We start from the raw sequence: 18219 nt of genomic DNA on the forward strand, positions 1-18219 counted from the left end.
ATGGAAGAGGTGAGATGGAGGAGATGGAGAGGAGATGGAGGTGAGATGGAGAGGAGATGGAGGAGGTGAAGTTCTCCAGATCCCACTGCACCTCCTGCATGTTCAGTTCAGTAAGCTTAAATGTAACAGAAGTGTGCCGGTGTTATTCTGCACCACAGGAGCTGTCAGTGTGTGTGTGTGGACTGAGGTGACCTTTTCACACCATTCCTCCTCACTTCCCTCAGAGCCTTCAACAACACACTGTACACTGACACCTGCACTGAGCTCACAGACCAAACACTTGATCTATCTATCTATCTATCTATCTATCTATCTATCTATCTATCTATCTATCTATCTATCTATCTATCTATCTATCTATCTATCTATCTATCTATCCATATTTCCATCCATGCATCCGTCAGTCCGTCTTTTCAACTTTCCACCTATCCATCCATCCATCCATCCATCCATCCATCCATCCATCCATCCATCCATCCATCCATCCATCCATCCATCCCTTTCTATCTGTCTGTCCATCTGTCCATCCGCCTACCTGCCCATCTATCTATCTATCTATCTATCTATCTATCTATCTATCTATCTATCTATCTATCTATCTATCTATCTATCTATCCCTCCATATTTCCATATTTATCTATCTATCTATAATTCCATCTATCCATCCATCCATCTATCTAATGTATTCATTCTTCTTGGAGAACTTGCTCTCCTCCTCTCTGCAGGTGTGTGATGGAGGGATTGAGCAGGTCAACGCAGGTGAATCTGTGACTCCTCCTCATGTGAGGATCAAGAAATCATACTTAAACGATCGTTTCTGATAAAAGAGCTGAAATACAGCGACTGCACTCGAGATCAGACAGGAACCCACGTCTCTCTTTACTGCACTTTATCAACACGTGAGCGAGAGCAGGCACTCAGCCTTAAAGCATCTCAAAGCGGAAACCAGGAAGCAGCGAATAACGTAGCACACGTGTCTCGTTAATAACGGCGGCTCTGAAGCAGTTCCTGAGGGCTGAGGAACCCACAGCGCGGTGATATACACAAAATCATTTTTTTTGCTCTTGCAGATTAGAACTTCCTGCTTGCTGAAGGTCTTTAAAAAACTTGCTAGCTTTGATCACAGGCTGAGATAAACAGCTCGCTCTCCTTAAATCTGTCTAAATCAAGCACCACGCGGCGGCGGCGTTCGAGCGGCTTAACTCGCAGCAGTCGTTTTCAGACTTCTCTCTCTTTCAGAGCTAAATTCACACGCTCCCAATCTAAATACGTCTCAGTGTTGTGTGACGTCTCTCTTTTAATTGGCTGCAGTCGGCTGCGAGCCTTCAGGCTGCTGAATAACGTGTGGAATTGATGGAATCTGGTGTAGGAGCTGTGGGAACAAAGCTAGATTCCCATCCCAGGTAACTTTCACTCAAAATAATCCGGTTATTATCCCGAGGCTGTAGCAGGGTGTCATTTTTGTTGTAGATCGTTTCACGTTTCAAGACACGTGACTTTAGAGATATCTGTAAAACCCACCAGTGACAAGATACTACAGGTATTTATTTATTTATTTACTTCCTCTTTTATTTATTTATTTATTTATTTATTTATTTATTTATTTATTCATTTATTCATTTATTTACTTTCTCTTTTATTTATTTATTATTTATTTATTTATTTATTTGTTTATTCATTATTTATTTACTCTTTTATTTATTTATTTATTTATTTATTTATTTATTTATTTATTTATTATATAAGCATTCAAAAACTTTTTAGATATATTTTTTAAAGCAAATATAATTATTCTCTTACACTGTAATTTTTTTCCTAAAACAAATTTCTTATTTTTATAATTTTCTTTTCTTTGAAGAAATTCCCTTTATCATGTTCCCTGGTGGAAATCACGGGGCATCATTATAAATTTATTATATTCAATTATTCATTTATAACCTGCTTTACTACCTCATCTGAGTGAAATGAGTTTCATTAAAATGACAACAACTGGATTTTCATTTTTTATTATTTTATATATATATATATATATATATATATATATATTACATTTCTTTGTAATTGTCAATATCACAAATTAAAAGCTGCAATAAATAATCAGAATATTATTGCATACATTTTGTTTTTTATTATATATTGAAATATTTATAGATTATTCTATTAGTATACTTTATTAAATATTTATTATACATTTTTTATTATATTTTATTACATGTTTATATTATTAGGTGAATGTATAATATTAGATTTGAATTATTTTTTATAAATATTTTATATTTAATTTAAACATATTTATTAAATACTTCAATAAAATCTTGGCTTGAGTGATTGATTTGTCTATCCATCCATCCATCCATGTATTTTTACAGCTAGTGCCATCCCTTTCTGCTGCTCTCACAGAATTTTACTGGTTGAAGATCAAATCTGAGCTGCTTTTTAGATGAACAAGCACTTGGAGCATGTCAGAGAGCAGAAATGGGTTTGATATCAAACATTTACTTTGAAGATACAAACATTGGTGTGGAATAAATAACCATTTTTGTTTATTTGGATCTTTTCTATGAATATATCGCTCCTAGTCGGCTAGGGAGAAACAGAAATCCTAAAATTTCTTAAAGTCCTGAGTGTCTACTTTCATAGGAGCTTCATATTAACCACCACTGTGGAGTGGAACATGACAAAGACACTCAATCAACAACATGGACACAACAAAACAGGTGTTTTTCCATCCATCATTCATTCGATCTGATCTAAACTTTGCCAATCCGCTAATCCAATTAGAAAAACGGAATAAATCTGCAGAGCAGTGTGACACTGCATGCGTTTCCCTGAAACTTTGCTGAAAGTCCCCTCGATGTTCCCGAGTTTCATCGAGCCTCATTAGAGCGTCTGATGACTAAAAGAGCCGGCGCGTGTTTACTCTTTAAGCCTCGCTTTAGACGTGAAGTTCAAACGGACTCCGACTGTCAGTTTGGTTGCAAGCCGTTAAGAGTCAGTGGGACTCGAGGAAAACAGACGTCAGCATCGAAAATGGAAAATATTGACCTTTTCGAAGAGCCACAATGGTAGGAGGAGAGGATAAAAACATATCAGCATGGTTACGGGAAACACGGTGACAGAGAAAGCGGTGGTTTGTTTCAGTTTATAAATGGATAATAAGAAGTATTAGAATAAAAGTTCTAAATTAGGAATCTAAATTAGCGCTGATGCGAAAGCTGCTGTTAATATCAAAATGACACCTTTAACACCTTCTGACCAATCAGAATCCAGCTGTGGTGGACACTGGAGACTCCTTCCGTAAATGTGACTAAAACATCCCTTTGTCTTTCTTAAACAGTAGCAATATAAATCTTTATTATTATCCTCAGGTCATATGCAGCACCATGGATGCCACACGATGCTGCCCTGTGTAAGTCATTACTATGGAAACGTATTAAAACATATCAAAAGCTGCTTTTAATACCAGATGAGACCGTCAGAACCTTCTGACCGGGCAGAACCCAGCGTCTGTCGGCGTAGTGGTGTCCAAGAGAAAACATCTGTAAGACGTTTAAAGTTCCTGGGAACTAAGGGTGTACAAACTTTTGCACTCATTTAGCCAAGTCTATATAAAAGCAAGACTTTTATTGCTTTATACCAAAGCTGTAATTTTTATGCATTTAGTGTTACTTTTAATGTTCTTGAGGGACATTCTAGCAGCTACGTGTGACTAAAACATACATATTTCCTAAACAGCAGCAATATAAAGGTCATATGGAACACCATGCACGCTGCACGATTCCACGAGTAAGCCGTTACTATGGAAACGTATTGAAAACATATTAAAAGCTGCTTTTAATACCAGAAGAGATCTTCAGCACCTTCTGACCGATCGGAACCCAGCATCCGTCAGTGCTGCGGCCGCTAAAACTCCAACTCCCGTTAAACATCAATCTCCAGATGATTAAAAGTGAGGGAGCGCAAACTTTTGCACAGAACGATGCAGGAATAAATCATGTCTCTAGACGTGCTTCATTTGTCTCGGCAAAACACAGAGATGAAGGATTTTCTGTGGAGCGTCACCTGCTAGCTAATTGCTCGTACCATATGTAGCGGCGTATTCACATCAGTCAGCATGGGATAGATGTGTGTGTGTGTGTGTGTGTGTGTGTATGTGTGTGTGTGTGTGTGTGTGTGAGAGAGAGAGAAACATTTCTCTAAAGTCATGGTTAACCGTAGCTATCCACATTATCTCTCAGGAGGTAGGTAGAGATGGATGTCTATCGCTATGACTCCTAATTAGCCTACGCATTCATCTGAGGAAACGGCTCCGACTCCGCAGCTTAGTTACGGATTAAACGGAATTTTCAGTAGAAAAGTTGAACAGCTGGAGCAGTTCAGGGTCAATTTTTTAAACGCATGGGTACTTTGGATATAGAGTTTCAGAATAAATTTAAAAGACCCTGTTTAAGGGCGATTACGGTTCGCTGGAAAGGAAAAATAAAACAGCGTAAAGACTCGCAGGATAAGATGAAGGAGTTTAATTATCCTGGATGTTAGCGTGGTCGTGTGGAAGGTTTCACGAACGTTCCTCGGGAAGACGTCTTAAAGTTCTGAAAAGAATATACGCAGCAATCGAATTGTAAAAGTGCAAAATAGTACATTGGATTTTCACACTCTGTGATATCGTCGCACTAAACCCTGCTGTTCACCTCGACTAGAGGAACGCTTCATACGGATTTGTGAGGATTTTATATATTTATTTATGAAAGTCTTCTCTGAAGCAGGATCAACGCGGCCTTTCTGATGTTTAATATACATGTAGTAACGGATGCCGGATTCTGATTGGTCAGAACGTGCTGAAGGTGTTCTAATCGTTACTGTTTCCATAGTAACGACTTACACGTGGGCATCTTGTGGTATACGTGGTGCTCCACGTGACCTGAGGATAATAATAATTTCATATTTTTATTGCTGCTGTTTAAGAAAGAGAAATGTCTGTTTTAGTCACATTTAGAGAAAGATAACAGAACATGCAGAATGACAAACCTGAATTTTTTCCCTCACTGATATGAAAGCGTGAGACGAGCCGTCATTTAAAGCGACCGCATGCTGGATTTATCCAATCAGGGTTATTGATACGTGAATATGCAACTGAGAAGAAGGTTAAGGCGTGGCTTAGGAATGTAGAGTGTGAAAGGTCAGATTATAGAGAGTCAGGATTCAGTGTTAACCTCGGGGAAAGTGTGAGAAAATCTCTGACTACATAAACACAGGATTCCCTTTACCCGGAGTTTACTAGGACCCAGGGGATGTATATCAGGTGAAACAATGATTCTTAGCAAATCTTAGCAGCTGATGTTCTCTTAATGGTGTATGACGTGTACCTGATACACCACAGGGACTGACCTGATTTTGTATGTACTTCTGTAAAGCTGCTTTAAGACAATGTCCATTGTTAAAGGCACTGTACAAATAAATTGAACTGAATTGAATTGTACATACACTTTATTGCCAAACGTTTTGGGACACCCCTCCAAATCATTGAGTTCAGGTGTTGTTTTTCAGGGGTTGGGCTCGAGTGAAAGAAACTCTTAATGCTTCAGCTTCATACCAGGAGATTTTGGACAGTTTCATGCTCCCAACTTTGTGGGAACAGTTTGGGGATGACCCCTTCCTGTTCCAACATGACCACACACCAGTGACCAAAGCAAGGTCCATAAAGACATGGATGAGTGAGTTTGGTGTGGAGGAACTTGACTGGCCTGCACAGAGTCCTGACCTCAACCCCACAGAACACCTTTGGGATGAATTAGAGCGGAGACTGTGAGCCAGGCCTTCTCGTTCCAACATCAGTGCCTGACCTCACAAATGCTCTTCTAGAGGAACGGTCAAAAATCCCCATAAACACACTCCTAAACCTTGTGGAAAGCCTTCCCAGAAGAGATGAAGCTGTTATAGCTGTAAAAGGCAGGCAGGCACTCCATATTACATTCATGTGCATGTAAAGGCAGACGTCCCAAAACTTTTGGCAACATAGTGTATGTATAATTTAAAAGTGCTTTCACTATATGAGACTTAGTTCTTGAGAGTGAACGTCAAAATGTGTTTTCTTTCCTGTTGGGTGTTCGAAGGTGTCCACCCCAGGCACTATGGGGGATGTAAACTTTTGCACTCGACTCTAATTAGTATGTTTAGATGGAGGCTTTCACTAAAATTTCTAACAAAACAAAGGTTTACTTATCCGTGTAAGTTAAAAAGTTGCAGGATCATATCTTAAACGTTTCAGACGCCATGTGGAGAAAAAGTTCATTTGGTTTCAACTTCACTTCATTAGGAGAAAGTTAGCGTACGAAAGGTCAGTCGTCGGTGCAGCTTTGAACTCACCAGCAGAAGAGCTGAGAGAAGATCGATGCCCTCGGTGTCCAGTCTGCGGAAACACACGGAAAAAAAGGAAGGTTTATGCAAACCGACTAACAAGCCGTGACCTCGTCTGATTATTCAAAGCTTTGTTTAGAAGATCAAAGAAAATCAGATGATCTTCAGATATTTTTATATACTGTTTATCTCTATTTCTTTATTCTTTACTTAAATTATTATTATTATTATTATTATTATTATTATTATTATTATTATTGACTTATTTATTTATTTATTTTATTAGCTCCATATGATATTCTTTTTTATCTATGAATTTCTACACATTTTCATGCAGGGTGCCAATACTTCTGAAAACAGTGTTTTGCAAAAGAATGAAATGGTTTTAAATATTGTGATAGAAATTATTCTAAATAAATATAAGAATCAAAATTATATATATATAATTATTGCTTCAATACATTTAGGAAAAAGTGTAAATGAACATAAAAAAATAATTTAAAATAAATAAATAAATAAATAAATAAATAAATAAATGTTATATTATTTATTAAGGGTTATATATTAAGACTTCATATATATTTATATATATTTTTTGTATATACTGTTTATATCTATTTCTTTATTCTTTTACTTTTTTTAATAATTTAAAAATGATTATGATGATGATTATTATTATTTTTTTTTTTATTATGATTTCTTTCTTTCTTTCTTTCTTTTATTTAATACATAACATGACATGATGAATCTCGCTGTACTTGTACAAAGAACATGACTCCATAAATATTGGCACCCTTCAACACAATGGTTAAAAACGTTTGATTTTTATTATGTTTATTATTAAATATTTATTTAAAAATAACAACAGTTTATTTAAAAAAATCTAAATAAATAAATAAATAAATTTAAGCACCATTAAAGAAACATGATATTTAAAAATTCATGATAAAAATTCTTAGACATTACTTTGTAATGCAAAAGAGACAGATGGCTAAGATGCACAAGTTAGGTATAGAAATAACACACACACACACACACACACACACACACATAATTAAATAAAGTTTTGTCTCTGAAACAGTTGAAAATGTGCCAGGAACAGACGGCATAGGCAAATATTAATTGTGCCAGTACTTCCAATACTTTTGAAAAGCATGGAAAACAGTAAAAAAAATAAAATAAAATAAAAAAACTGAGAAAAATATACATATGGGGGGAAAAAACAAGTATAAAGTCATGCTGGCTGCATATGATATTCTTTTTATTTATAAATTTCTACACATTTTCATGCAGGATGCCAATACTTTTGAAAAGTGTTTTGCAATAGAATGCAATGGTTTTAAATACTGTAATCAAATTATTCTTAAAATAAATATGATAATCAAAATTATATATATATAATTATTGCCTTGATCCATTAAAAAAAGTTAAAATATAAATAAATAAATAAATAAATAAATAAATAAATAAATAAATAAATAAATAAATAAATATACTAAACATATGTTATCTGATTTATTAAGGGTTCTATATTAGGACTATATATATATTAAATTCTGCACATTTTCTCAAAGGGTGCCAATATTTCTGGAGTGACTACAGAGACTAGAGGATTTGTCTGGGTTGTGACCTGTAGATTAATTGGTCTTGTGTTACCTGGGAACGTGGTTTATTAGAGCCTGGGCTCGGTACAGTGGGAAAAGGTAGGACTTGAACTCCTCATTGGCTGTAATCCCAGGCCAGGTCTCTTCAGTCGGGGTTCCTTGTTAAAAAAAATAAATAAATAAAAAATAAATAAATTATGGAATCAGTTGTAAATAACAATCCGAGAAAAAAAGGCTAAACAAATAAGGTCCTATGAGGGAAGTGTAGGAACTGATGCTCTTCAGAGCTTCGGAGCTTTTTCTACGCTAAACATATGACACGTCTCAGGTGTCTCCGAAATAAAAAAACGACATTCATTTACGACTTTTATTTTTTTCAGAATGTTGTAGTTGTCAAAAGCTAAACGTACCCATGAGGCAAAAAACCAGGTGCAGCTCCTCTTTGACGGTCGAGCCTGGGAACATGGGCCGTCCCGTTGCCAATTCGTACAGAATACACCCTACGCCCCTGAATGCGAGACAAATAACGCAGACGCTCTGCTTAATTACATTACATTCGGGGACGAGAAATAAATAAAAAAAAAAGAGTGAAAAACATTCATTTCAAAAATAAATGAATAAATCTTTGACATTTAAGCACAGCAGGGATAATTCGCATGAAAGAATGGATTTGAACAGATTTTCTGGCTCTGTTTTTCGGTTAGGGCAAATTCGAGGACGGCTCCCGCGGCCCATGTTTTGATTTCTTGTCATTTGGATGGCGGCCATGGGATGTCTGTGAGCCGGAGATATCGGGAGGAGACATGCGGCTGCCGTCACGCATGGATTGATTAGGCTACTGGGCTAATCCCCTGGATTACTGCCACACAGGGGTTTTTATTGAACAGTACAGCACGAGTTTTAAAAAAAAACATTTCTGACACTGAATCAAAAACTCAAGTGCTCTGAGGCATAAAAGTCAGTTTCCTGTGTGTGTGTGTGTGTGTGTGTGTGTGAGTGTGTGTGTGTGTGTGTGAGAGAGAGAAAGAAATATGAGGAAACATTGAAAGACATGCAATACAAATAGATCTTTGAGATGACCAGGTCTCTGAGAGCAGAAGCTTTCTTGAACTCGTAATCCAAAGGTAACATGAGAGCGCACTTTCTCATTTGTTCTCACTAAATAAGAGTATCGGGCTCATGGAGGAATGGTTTTTTTTGTTGTTGTTGACTCTAATACACCTGATCCAGTCCGTCGAGAGCGCTGTTCGGACTGGATTAGGGTCACGTAGGGAGGAAGAAGAGGAGGAGGAAGAGGAGATGGAGTTTAGTCCACAGGAGACTGAGCGACTTTTGTACCTTCAGAATGAAGGATTTTCCAGAAACTTATCTTGACTAAAATAATATATATATGTATTTTATATACAACTTTTCCAGTTATTCTATGAGCAGTGAAGTGATGAAATGTAAAGAGAGTAAAGCTGAGCTCTCTCGACTTTTCGAGCACCATGAAATCAACCTTTCTCTCCTGTTACAGCTTCAGAAGCACTTAGAAAACATATACAGCAATTATCATACAACATAAAACTAAAATAAAACTTCTGAACCGCTGATTTTGATGTTGGAGCACAAATGAACTGCTAAAATACAGTAGCATTGCTGTAAAACTAGGAGATAAAGAGGCTAAGAGGCTAAACTCAGCGAGCAAACAGCATCCTTGGCGTTCATTTACACAATATCAAGCTACAGAAGAATGGAAATGAAATAAAATTTAACAGAATATCAACATTTCCTTCCTAAACGCCTAAGAAAAACTATAATTATAGTGAAAAATACTGTGATGAAGAACTAGATTATGTTATGCTAGCTGCTGAGCTGTTTGTTCAAACAAAATAAAGCGGTAGTGGTGATGAAACAAAATAAAATGAGCAAGAATATCAACATTTGCCTCCGATGTGTGGATGAATACCTCAGAAAAACTATAATTATAGTGAAAATACTGTAATGAGGAACTAGGCAACTACAGTATAATATGCGCTAGCTGCTAAGCTGTTTGTTCAAACAATATAAAGTTGTAGTGGTGATGAAACAAGATAAAACTCGCAAGAATATTAACATTTGCCTCAGATTTGTGGATGAATTCCGAAGAAACTATTCTGTACAGTTTCTATAAGCTTCTTAAATTCAAGTGAAAACATTCCTGTGAGGAAACTGAGGTAAAAACACCAAGCGTTAGCTAGCATATAGCGGTTAAGGCAGTTTTAACATGGCAGTGACAATGAAATGAGATCAAACGACCCAGAATGTCAACATTTGCCTCAGATATCATGATAAATGACACTGTAGACATTAGCATGAATGTGAAATTTCATGCTGTCAGCCATTTTGAGAAACACTGACACTCGAAGCTTTCAAAATGGTGGAGTTTATACAGTGTAGACAGGAATACTAACCATAACGCATTGCTAACCTGTCTGCTTCAACACCAAGAGCCAATAGCTAGTTTGTTTAGAATTTTAAATAAGTATCAAGAAATAAAGTAACTTTAAGTTTATGATAAGAAAAGAAGTGTTTTTTTTTCTCCCAGTCACTTTATTACTCTCCACTGAGGCTAACGCTGTTAGCACATAGTGTACGGATTAGCATGTCCTTACCACATGTCTATGGGAGTTGAATACTCTGTGGAGCCCAGCAGGACATCTGGAGGTCGGTACCACAGAGTCACCACCTCGTTGGAGTAGGTTTTCGTCGGCACAGATTTCGCTCTTGCCAGACCTAACGAGAGAGAGAGAGAGAGAGAGAGAGAGACAATAAACATTGTTCATCTGAGGAAGAAATGTTGCCTGGTAACCCGGTAATTGGCGCGGCGCCATGTTGAGATTTATATCATTTGAAGTTACTAAGTCGTGCTGTTGCTGAGGGGAATAGAATAAGGGATCTGTGTTATGAAGTTTGAGATCAGATGAAAGAAAGCCTTGCTGGTGTAACCTTCTGAAAGAGTCTCACCAAAGTCAGCTAGCTTCAGTTCTCCTTTCTCGTTGATGAGCAGATTCTGCGGCTTGAGGTCCCTGTGTAGAATCTTTCTCTTATGACAATAAGATAAACCACGCAGAAGCTGGAACATAAATATCTAGAGAGAGAGAGATGAAAGATTTATATTTTTTTTATTATTTAAATAAGTGGAAATTCAGCTTGGAAAGTGACGGGAGGTACCTTCACGTTGTGCATGCTCATGAGGTTTCCACAGTTGTCAAGGTACTGCTTCAGATCGCTGTCCTGCAAAAAACAGAACATAAAAACACCTCAACATGCAAACCTACACGCGGTCAAGCATATCTAGATGGACTTACCGTTTCTATAGTAACCACCGATCCATGGAGAGCTACTTAATGTAAACCTTGGCGAAGGTGGTGTCTCTAATGCGCCAAGCTGCTACATACCTCAGCCATCTACCTACTTAGGTGTAGGATATAACTGGCTTTGGGCCACAGCTGGACCATACTGATAGAGGTCAGCAGGGGTAGATTTGATGATGTCAAATCCCCCCCTTAATCCCCCTCCCACCCCCGACTGGTGCTACTATGGAACATCTCAGAGCATCATTCCTACCGTTTCAGACAACAAATACTTCTACTGATACAGAGTCAGTAGAAGAAGCAGCAGAAGGGAAGAAGTCTTACCAAATATTCGAAGACCAGAGTGAGGCAGCGGTCAGTGTGGATGATGTCATGCAGAGTCACGATGTTGGCGTGTTTCAGGTTTTTCAGCAGCGAAACTACAGCGACACAAACACATTTACCGCCGTAAACCATCACACTCTTAAACTCTCTTAGAAATCAGGGTTCCTCAAGAGTTCCTGGAGGTCTCCAGGTCGAAATTACTACAGATTTTTACAAAAATGGGAAACCCTGTGTAGGATTAGAACCATACTACATAGAACTTTAGAAAGACAATTTTATATGATTTTGATATGATTGTCCAAAATGTGACATAATTTTGCTATAAATTAAGAATAATACATCGTAACCGTATTAACCAATAACCAGCGTGTTTCACAGGTTTGAGAAAAAAACATAATAAATAATGGACAAAGGACACACAGCAATCAAAACACCCTTTTCCTTGTTCGTTTCCCATTCCCCCCATCTTTCCCTTTTCCCCCATCTTTCCCCTGTTCCTTTCCCTTTACCCCTGTTCTTCTCCCTTTTCCCTTTCCTCTTTCCCTTTCCCCTGTTCTTTTCCCTTTTCCCCGTACCTTTCCCTTTTCCCCCATCTTTTCCCTTTTCCCGTTCCTTTCCCTTTTCCCCCATCTTTTCCCTTTTCCCCGTTCTTTTCCCTCATCTTTTCCCATTTCCTTTCCCTTTCTCCTGTTCCTTTCTCTTTCACCTTTTCTTTCCCCTGTTCTTTTCCCTTTTCCCTTTCCTCCATCTTTCCCTTTTCCCCGTTCTTTTCCCTTTTCACATTTCCTTTCCCTTTTCTCCCCATTTTTTCCCTTTTCCCCGTTCTTTTCCCTCATCTTTTCCCATTTCCTTTCTCTTTCACTTTTTCTTTCCCCTATTCCTTTCCCTTTCCCTTTTCCCTGTTCTTTTCCCTTTTCCTTTTCCCTGTTCTTTTCCCTTTTACTTTTCCTTTCCTTTTCACCTTTTCCTTTCCCCTGTTCTTTTCCCTTTCCCTTGTTCGTTTCCCTTTTCCTTTCCCCTGTTCTATTCCCTTTTCCCTGTTCTTTTCCCCATTCTTTTCCCTTTCCCTTTTCCTTTCCACTGTTCTTTTCCTTTTCCCCTTTCCCTGTTCTTTTCCCTGTTCCTTTTCTTTTTTCCCCTTTCCTTTCCCTTTCCCTTTTCCCCGTTCTTTTCCCTTTTCACATTTCCTTTCCCTTTTTCCCCCATTTTTTCCCTTTTCCCCGTTCTTTTCCCTCATCTTTTCCCATTTCCTTTCCCTTTTCCTTTCTCTTTCACTTTTTCTTTCCCCTATTCCTTTCCCTTTCCCTTTTCCCTGTTCTTTTCCCTTTTCCTTTTCCCTGTTCTTTTCCCTTTTACTTTTCCTTTCCTTTTTACCTTTTCCTTTCCCCTGTTCTATTCCCTTTTCCCTGTTCTTTTCCCCATTCTTTTCCCTTTCCCTTTTCCTTTCCACTGTTTTTTTCCCTTTCCCCTTTCCCTGTTCTTTTCCCTGTTCCTTTTCTTTTTTCCCCTTTCCTTTCCCTTTTCCTTTTCCCTGTTCTTTTCTCTTCTCCCTGTTCTTTGGTACTTCCTTTCCATCTGAAGTTCTGAGGCATCACGCAGACTGACCTGAACACTCCCTACTTGTCAGCAGCCCCCTTTTCACACGGCGGTGACCAGCGGCGTCTCTGGCATTTAGCTATCGATTGCTGTGCGATGCGAGCAACTGTCATGTGAGGCATTGTTACTTGTTACAGTGCGAGCACACGTGATATGATTCAATTTTCACCGCCGTGTCAATAGATCGAGGCGTACAGCTCAGATAACGAGATTTCTTCAGAAAGCTCTGCAGCTTTAGGCGGCCAAATGGGAGGTTTTTTTTGGACCACATAATAATTGTCCAGTTAATGGAAATTTGACAATCTAACACAGACGGCATTCTTTTTTTTTTCCCACAGCCTCGTTAACTTCCCAAAGTCATTTAGCATTCAGACTAATTTAGCGCTCATGAGATTGAAGCTAGTCTTTATTACTGTCAGCACTTTATTTGTGATGGATTCTGCTGCAGCCGGATCAAGTACCTCTTAGATTCGGAGTTATTTACACCGTGGAACTGACACGGCTACAGCTTTTTATTTTTTTATGGAAATGATTAATCTAAATGTGTTCCATGATACAACCCATCCATTTCAAGGACATCTAAGCGCTACGTAGGAATTCTAGCATACTCGCATAATCAGATAGCAAAAAAATGTAGGAAATGGTGAAAGAAGCCGTTTTTATAAACGTTTTTGTGTTTTATTTGACGGATAATTACTGTTTGTAAGTTCTAGGACCTTCTCATTTCCTCTCCCTATTACTAGATCTCCTCTCGGTTCTTCTAAAACCTCATGTTTTTACAAATGAAGCCCTGGCTCCTCTTAACCAAATCCTGTTAACTCTCAGGGTGAAGCTTGTTATCTGGACCCTTGAAGGAGAAGAACAAGAAGAAGCCTTGAAGAATCGACTCGACCTGACTGTACACTGTAGACCTCAGGAACTCTCGGTTGTTTGTGAATCCGTGTAGATATGTCATCTCGTTCGTTAGCAGCTCTCAGAGATGCTGATACTCTGCTACACCTCGTCGTTCTAACACTTCTGCTTTACTATGTTCTGTAAACCTGAACCAAACCCCAGCTAGAACACTGGGTGGCAGCCTTGCTTCACGGTGATGCTCCATCTTTACCCATTCCCGTCACGTCCTCGGACTCTCATTTAGGAGAGAGATTTAAGCCCGGGGGAGAGGAAGCCTGCAGCTCACTAGTCTAGGATTTGCACTCCCGACCACAAATCTGGAGTTTTAACAACTGGGGAGCTTAAAAATGGCCTGTTATTGTGAAGTTGTTCTGGAGATGGACGCTACCTTCCCTGATGGCGGTGCAAGGGGCTCCTTCTTCATGCTCAAGCCGGATCTCTTTCAGGGCCACCAGATTTTCTGTCAGCTTGCTGCGCCCCTTGAATACAGTAGCGTAAGTGCCCTGGTGTAGAAACCGAGATGCCAGGATTTAGAACATGGATGGAACAATGAAAAAAAACAAACAGACACACAACAAGACATGAAGACCTTCTCAAATCTGGTCATTAATTCTAATACATTTCATAACACAGTTAAAAAAACAATAAGCTCACTGTACGATGGATCATCCACATGTTATGAAAAAAGTATTAATTAAATAATTAAACATACACAAACGTGTTTTTCCTTAACCAAGAAAAAATCGTGAAACCATGAAAAAATTCATTGATTTCTATGAGGAGAAGATATTTTTTTTAAGGAGTTTTCAACATCAACGTTTTCCATCTTCAGGACTTCTCTGAGAAAGAAAAAATATATAAGCTGATAAAGGAAAAACTAACGATCTTTGGATAAATGAATAAAAAGGATGACGTTTTGTTGTAAAAAATATAATCACAGTCAAACTGCTGCTGTAAAAACGGAACTTCCGGATGTTCCGTTACAGGGAAATCATCAGCTTGGAGCATGGGAACAGTAACTCAGTAACTGTGGTTGTGGATTATATTCCCATAACATCGAGCCCTTAGGTGTTTCATTCCTTCAATTTTTTATTTGTTTAGCATGTAACTCGCTACAAGGCTACTTTGCCAAAAGCAAAAAATTCCATTAAATAATAAATGTATAATAGATTAAAGTCCTGGCTCAGATTTAGTATTCACTTTGGCACGCTTCGGCTTGTTATCGCTGCCTCTCTGATTTCTCCACACCAATTTTTTTTATTTTTAGGGTATCCCTCAGGGCTGTATACTGGGAACCTTTTTGTTATTTTTCAATAGTGTGTCTGTAATTTTGACAGTTAATGGAAAATGTTTTGTGAAAGAGAAAGCAAATTGATCTACTTTGACTGCTATTTTTAGTAATCGTGTGTGTGTGTAATAAATGAATTTGCCGTACTTTACTGAGAAAACAAGTGCTATTCGAGCAGATCTCTCAACTCACCTCTCCCAGTTTGCCCAGTTTCATGTAGGTCTCCAGTTTCCCGAACCCGATGTCAGACTGAAGATAAAAGACAAGGCTTGGCTGTAACGTCTTCATTCACATAATTGTGTTTAATTTCTCAGCTCATTGTGTTTTATGGCCTGGATCTCGAGAGCGTAAAATAGAAACGGAACGTGTGACTAAAATCGAAGCTCGTCTGTTATAAATCGTTAATTTTTAACGTCTTTTGCTTCTTCTTCTTTATTTTTAATTTTTCCTGGAACGAACTTCTTTATCCACCTTAATTTTAAGGAAAGTGACAGGCTTGGGTTAGGGTTTTCGAGATTTCAAGGTTCTTTTGTTTCTACAACGCACCGCTGTCGAGATCCGGATTCTGATTGGTCAGAAGGTGTCCTGGATTTGACCAAGACTGGACAGCAGAAGGAACTGGAAGTTGTAGGCTCCCTGTAAATGGATTAGTGTATAATTGATGATATGGTGAAGTTTTTTGAGGGAGATGTTAAGGAAGGAGTCTCCAGTGTTAGCGCTTTGTAACAGTCTTACTGCATCTTCAGGGGTTTACGCTTTAAGGTTCTTCAAAAAAAAATGACCGAAGGAATGTTTGTAGCTGCTATAAATAAGCAGTAACAGGAAGCTGTTTATTTAAATGTTGAAAATCAGATCAGAATGATGTCATATCCTGGGCTTGAATAAAAACAGTATACGTCACACGAGAGGTAGAAGAGAATTTGAACACTTTCGGATGTGTCGTTATAGAAATTAGCTAACATTGGTGTGGTAACTGTTACTCCGCTTCATCACACCAGCCAGTCGTTGATTTGTTTCCTATAACAGCACAAAGCTGAGTGATTTATTGCATTTTTATCTGACTTTAAAGATAAGGTGGATAAGAACACATTCTACAGAATATCAAGATATGTGTGTGTTTGTGTGTGTGTCTGACCAGTGAGGCTCGTCTGGACATGCGGCTAAGTGGTTTGCAGTCTTCTGGGCTCTCCATCTGCAATTTCTTTAGAAACTCCGGCGGCAAACGAATGTCCATGGGCAGAGCCATCCTCTTACTGACGTCCTACACACACATACACACATTCACATACACTTACTTGGACCTTGCACTGTCCTATCCTTGTAGGGACATTCTGGTCCCCAGTAAGATATAAGAACACACATGCAGATGATCAGGAACTTTTTTTTTCACCCGAAATCATCATAAAAACATTTTTTTCCCCTCCACCCTGTGCTAACAATGTTTTTTGTTCTGCAATGCATTATTTAGAAACTCATCCCGGCTTAGCACGTCAGGACATCAAGCTGCGCCTGACACGTTTGTCATCTGGTAACTGCGGAAAAGGAAATCAAAGAACAAAAGTCTGAAGGAAAACAGGTATTGCGGTGCGTGTTGGTGCTGAGATTCTGTCTCGCTTAAATTCTGTCCTTCAGGGGTGAACGTCAAACCGGGAGGAAAAAATAAAGAAATAAAGCAATAAAAAAAAGACGATGCTGTCATGTTTTTAAGAAAGCGCTCAAAGCTTCTTGAATTTCGTCTAACCTTCAGTTCTGCTCAGAACGAAGCCTGGAATTCTGGAGAATCTCTGTCCCACTGCTTCTTAAGGAGGTTTTGTACAGTTGCGCAATAAACCTATCTAGCAATTTAAAGCAAAGAGGCTTTTTTTCCCTCTCGTCTCGCTTTCCCTCGAGCCTGGCTGGCGAGACTGAAAGAAGGGTGCACGTGGCCGATAAAAGCTTCTAGAGGCCAGAAAGGAACCCAATGGATTTGAAAATGGAGAGGGCATTCAGTGCAATTTTCCTCCTCAAGATACATTGCTGCTGAACACCGAGTCTGACAGCGGGGCTTGGGAGAACTCGGAACGCACCACAATATGAAGCCTGACTTAAAAATAACCCGTCGGCTGCATTTAGCTGAGGCCTCCATCTTTTAGCCGGGTCTGTGGCAGGAGTGACACTGAGGAGAGGGCTGGAATACGAGGCTGGTATTTGTCCTTCACACACAATCAGGGCTTGTGGGGGACAGGCGAGTAATGGTGGGTTGAGAGTGAGTGAGAGAGAGAGAGAGAGAGAGAGAGGGAAACGAGGAGGTGGTGGTGGTGATGATGATGGCGGCTGCTGCTGTTCTGGGAGACTTTGATTAATCTGTTATTTCCCCCTCAGGGGTCCATTTTCTGGGAGTTTGTTTGGGTTTGGTTTGTTTTCTACGAGATGAAAGTCACCCTGAGAAAGACGCTGACATTTACGCCACTCGATCCTTCGGGTGCACCGTCACGGTGACGAGAATTCCAGCAATAACTCACCACCGGATTTCTACACATTACTCACACACTTCTTGAGCGGTGTTACTGCTCGACTCTGTGAAACTCGCTGTGCATCGCCAGCATTCCCTACATCACCGTGTTAAAGATTCCAGTAAAACATTTCCCATTCATTCAGAGCACACAGACACCACACAGGAGACCTGAGGTCCTGAGAGAGATGTCACATGATCAGTCAGTACTGAATACAGTACATACAATACAGTATATCACAGAAATATTACTCTATAATATTACTATATTATTCCTCTGTTTCCATACTACTGATATTAGAATGTTACTCCAATGTTACTATATTACTG

At 38.8% G+C, this 18219-nt stretch overlaps 1 protein-coding gene across 4 annotated transcripts in view; it reads right to left on the reverse strand.

Moving 5' to 3' along the window:
- cdk18 (cyclin dependent kinase 18) overlaps positions 1 to 18219 on the reverse strand; it is an 85811-nt gene that overhangs the window by 8357 nt on the left and 59235 nt on the right. For all 4 annotated transcript variants that reach the window (XM_058373407.1, XM_058373406.1, XM_058373408.1 and 1 more), the window contains exons 4-13: positions 16534 to 16659; positions 15591 to 15647; positions 14499 to 14613; positions 11621 to 11715; positions 11154 to 11216; positions 10947 to 11070; positions 10595 to 10715; positions 8372 to 8469; positions 8014 to 8119; positions 6367 to 6409 (exon numbers count right to left, since the gene is read on the reverse strand). In XM_058373407.1, coding sequence (XP_058229390.1) covers positions 6367 to 6409; positions 8014 to 8119; positions 8372 to 8469; positions 10595 to 10715; positions 10947 to 11070; positions 11154 to 11216; positions 11621 to 11715; positions 14499 to 14613; positions 15591 to 15647; positions 16534 to 16659 — 948 coding nt within the window. The remainder of the gene's footprint in view (positions 1 to 6366; positions 6410 to 8013; positions 8120 to 8371; positions 8470 to 10594; positions 10716 to 10946; positions 11071 to 11153; positions 11217 to 11620; positions 11716 to 14498; positions 14614 to 15590; positions 15648 to 16533; positions 16660 to 18219) is intronic.

The sequence above is a fragment of the Hemibagrus wyckioides genome, linkage group LG21 (genome assembly GCF_019097595.1).
Source record: "Hemibagrus wyckioides isolate EC202008001 linkage group LG21, SWU_Hwy_1.0, whole genome shotgun sequence".
Taxonomy (NCBI): domain Eukaryota; kingdom Metazoa; phylum Chordata; class Actinopteri; order Siluriformes; family Bagridae; genus Hemibagrus; species Hemibagrus wyckioides.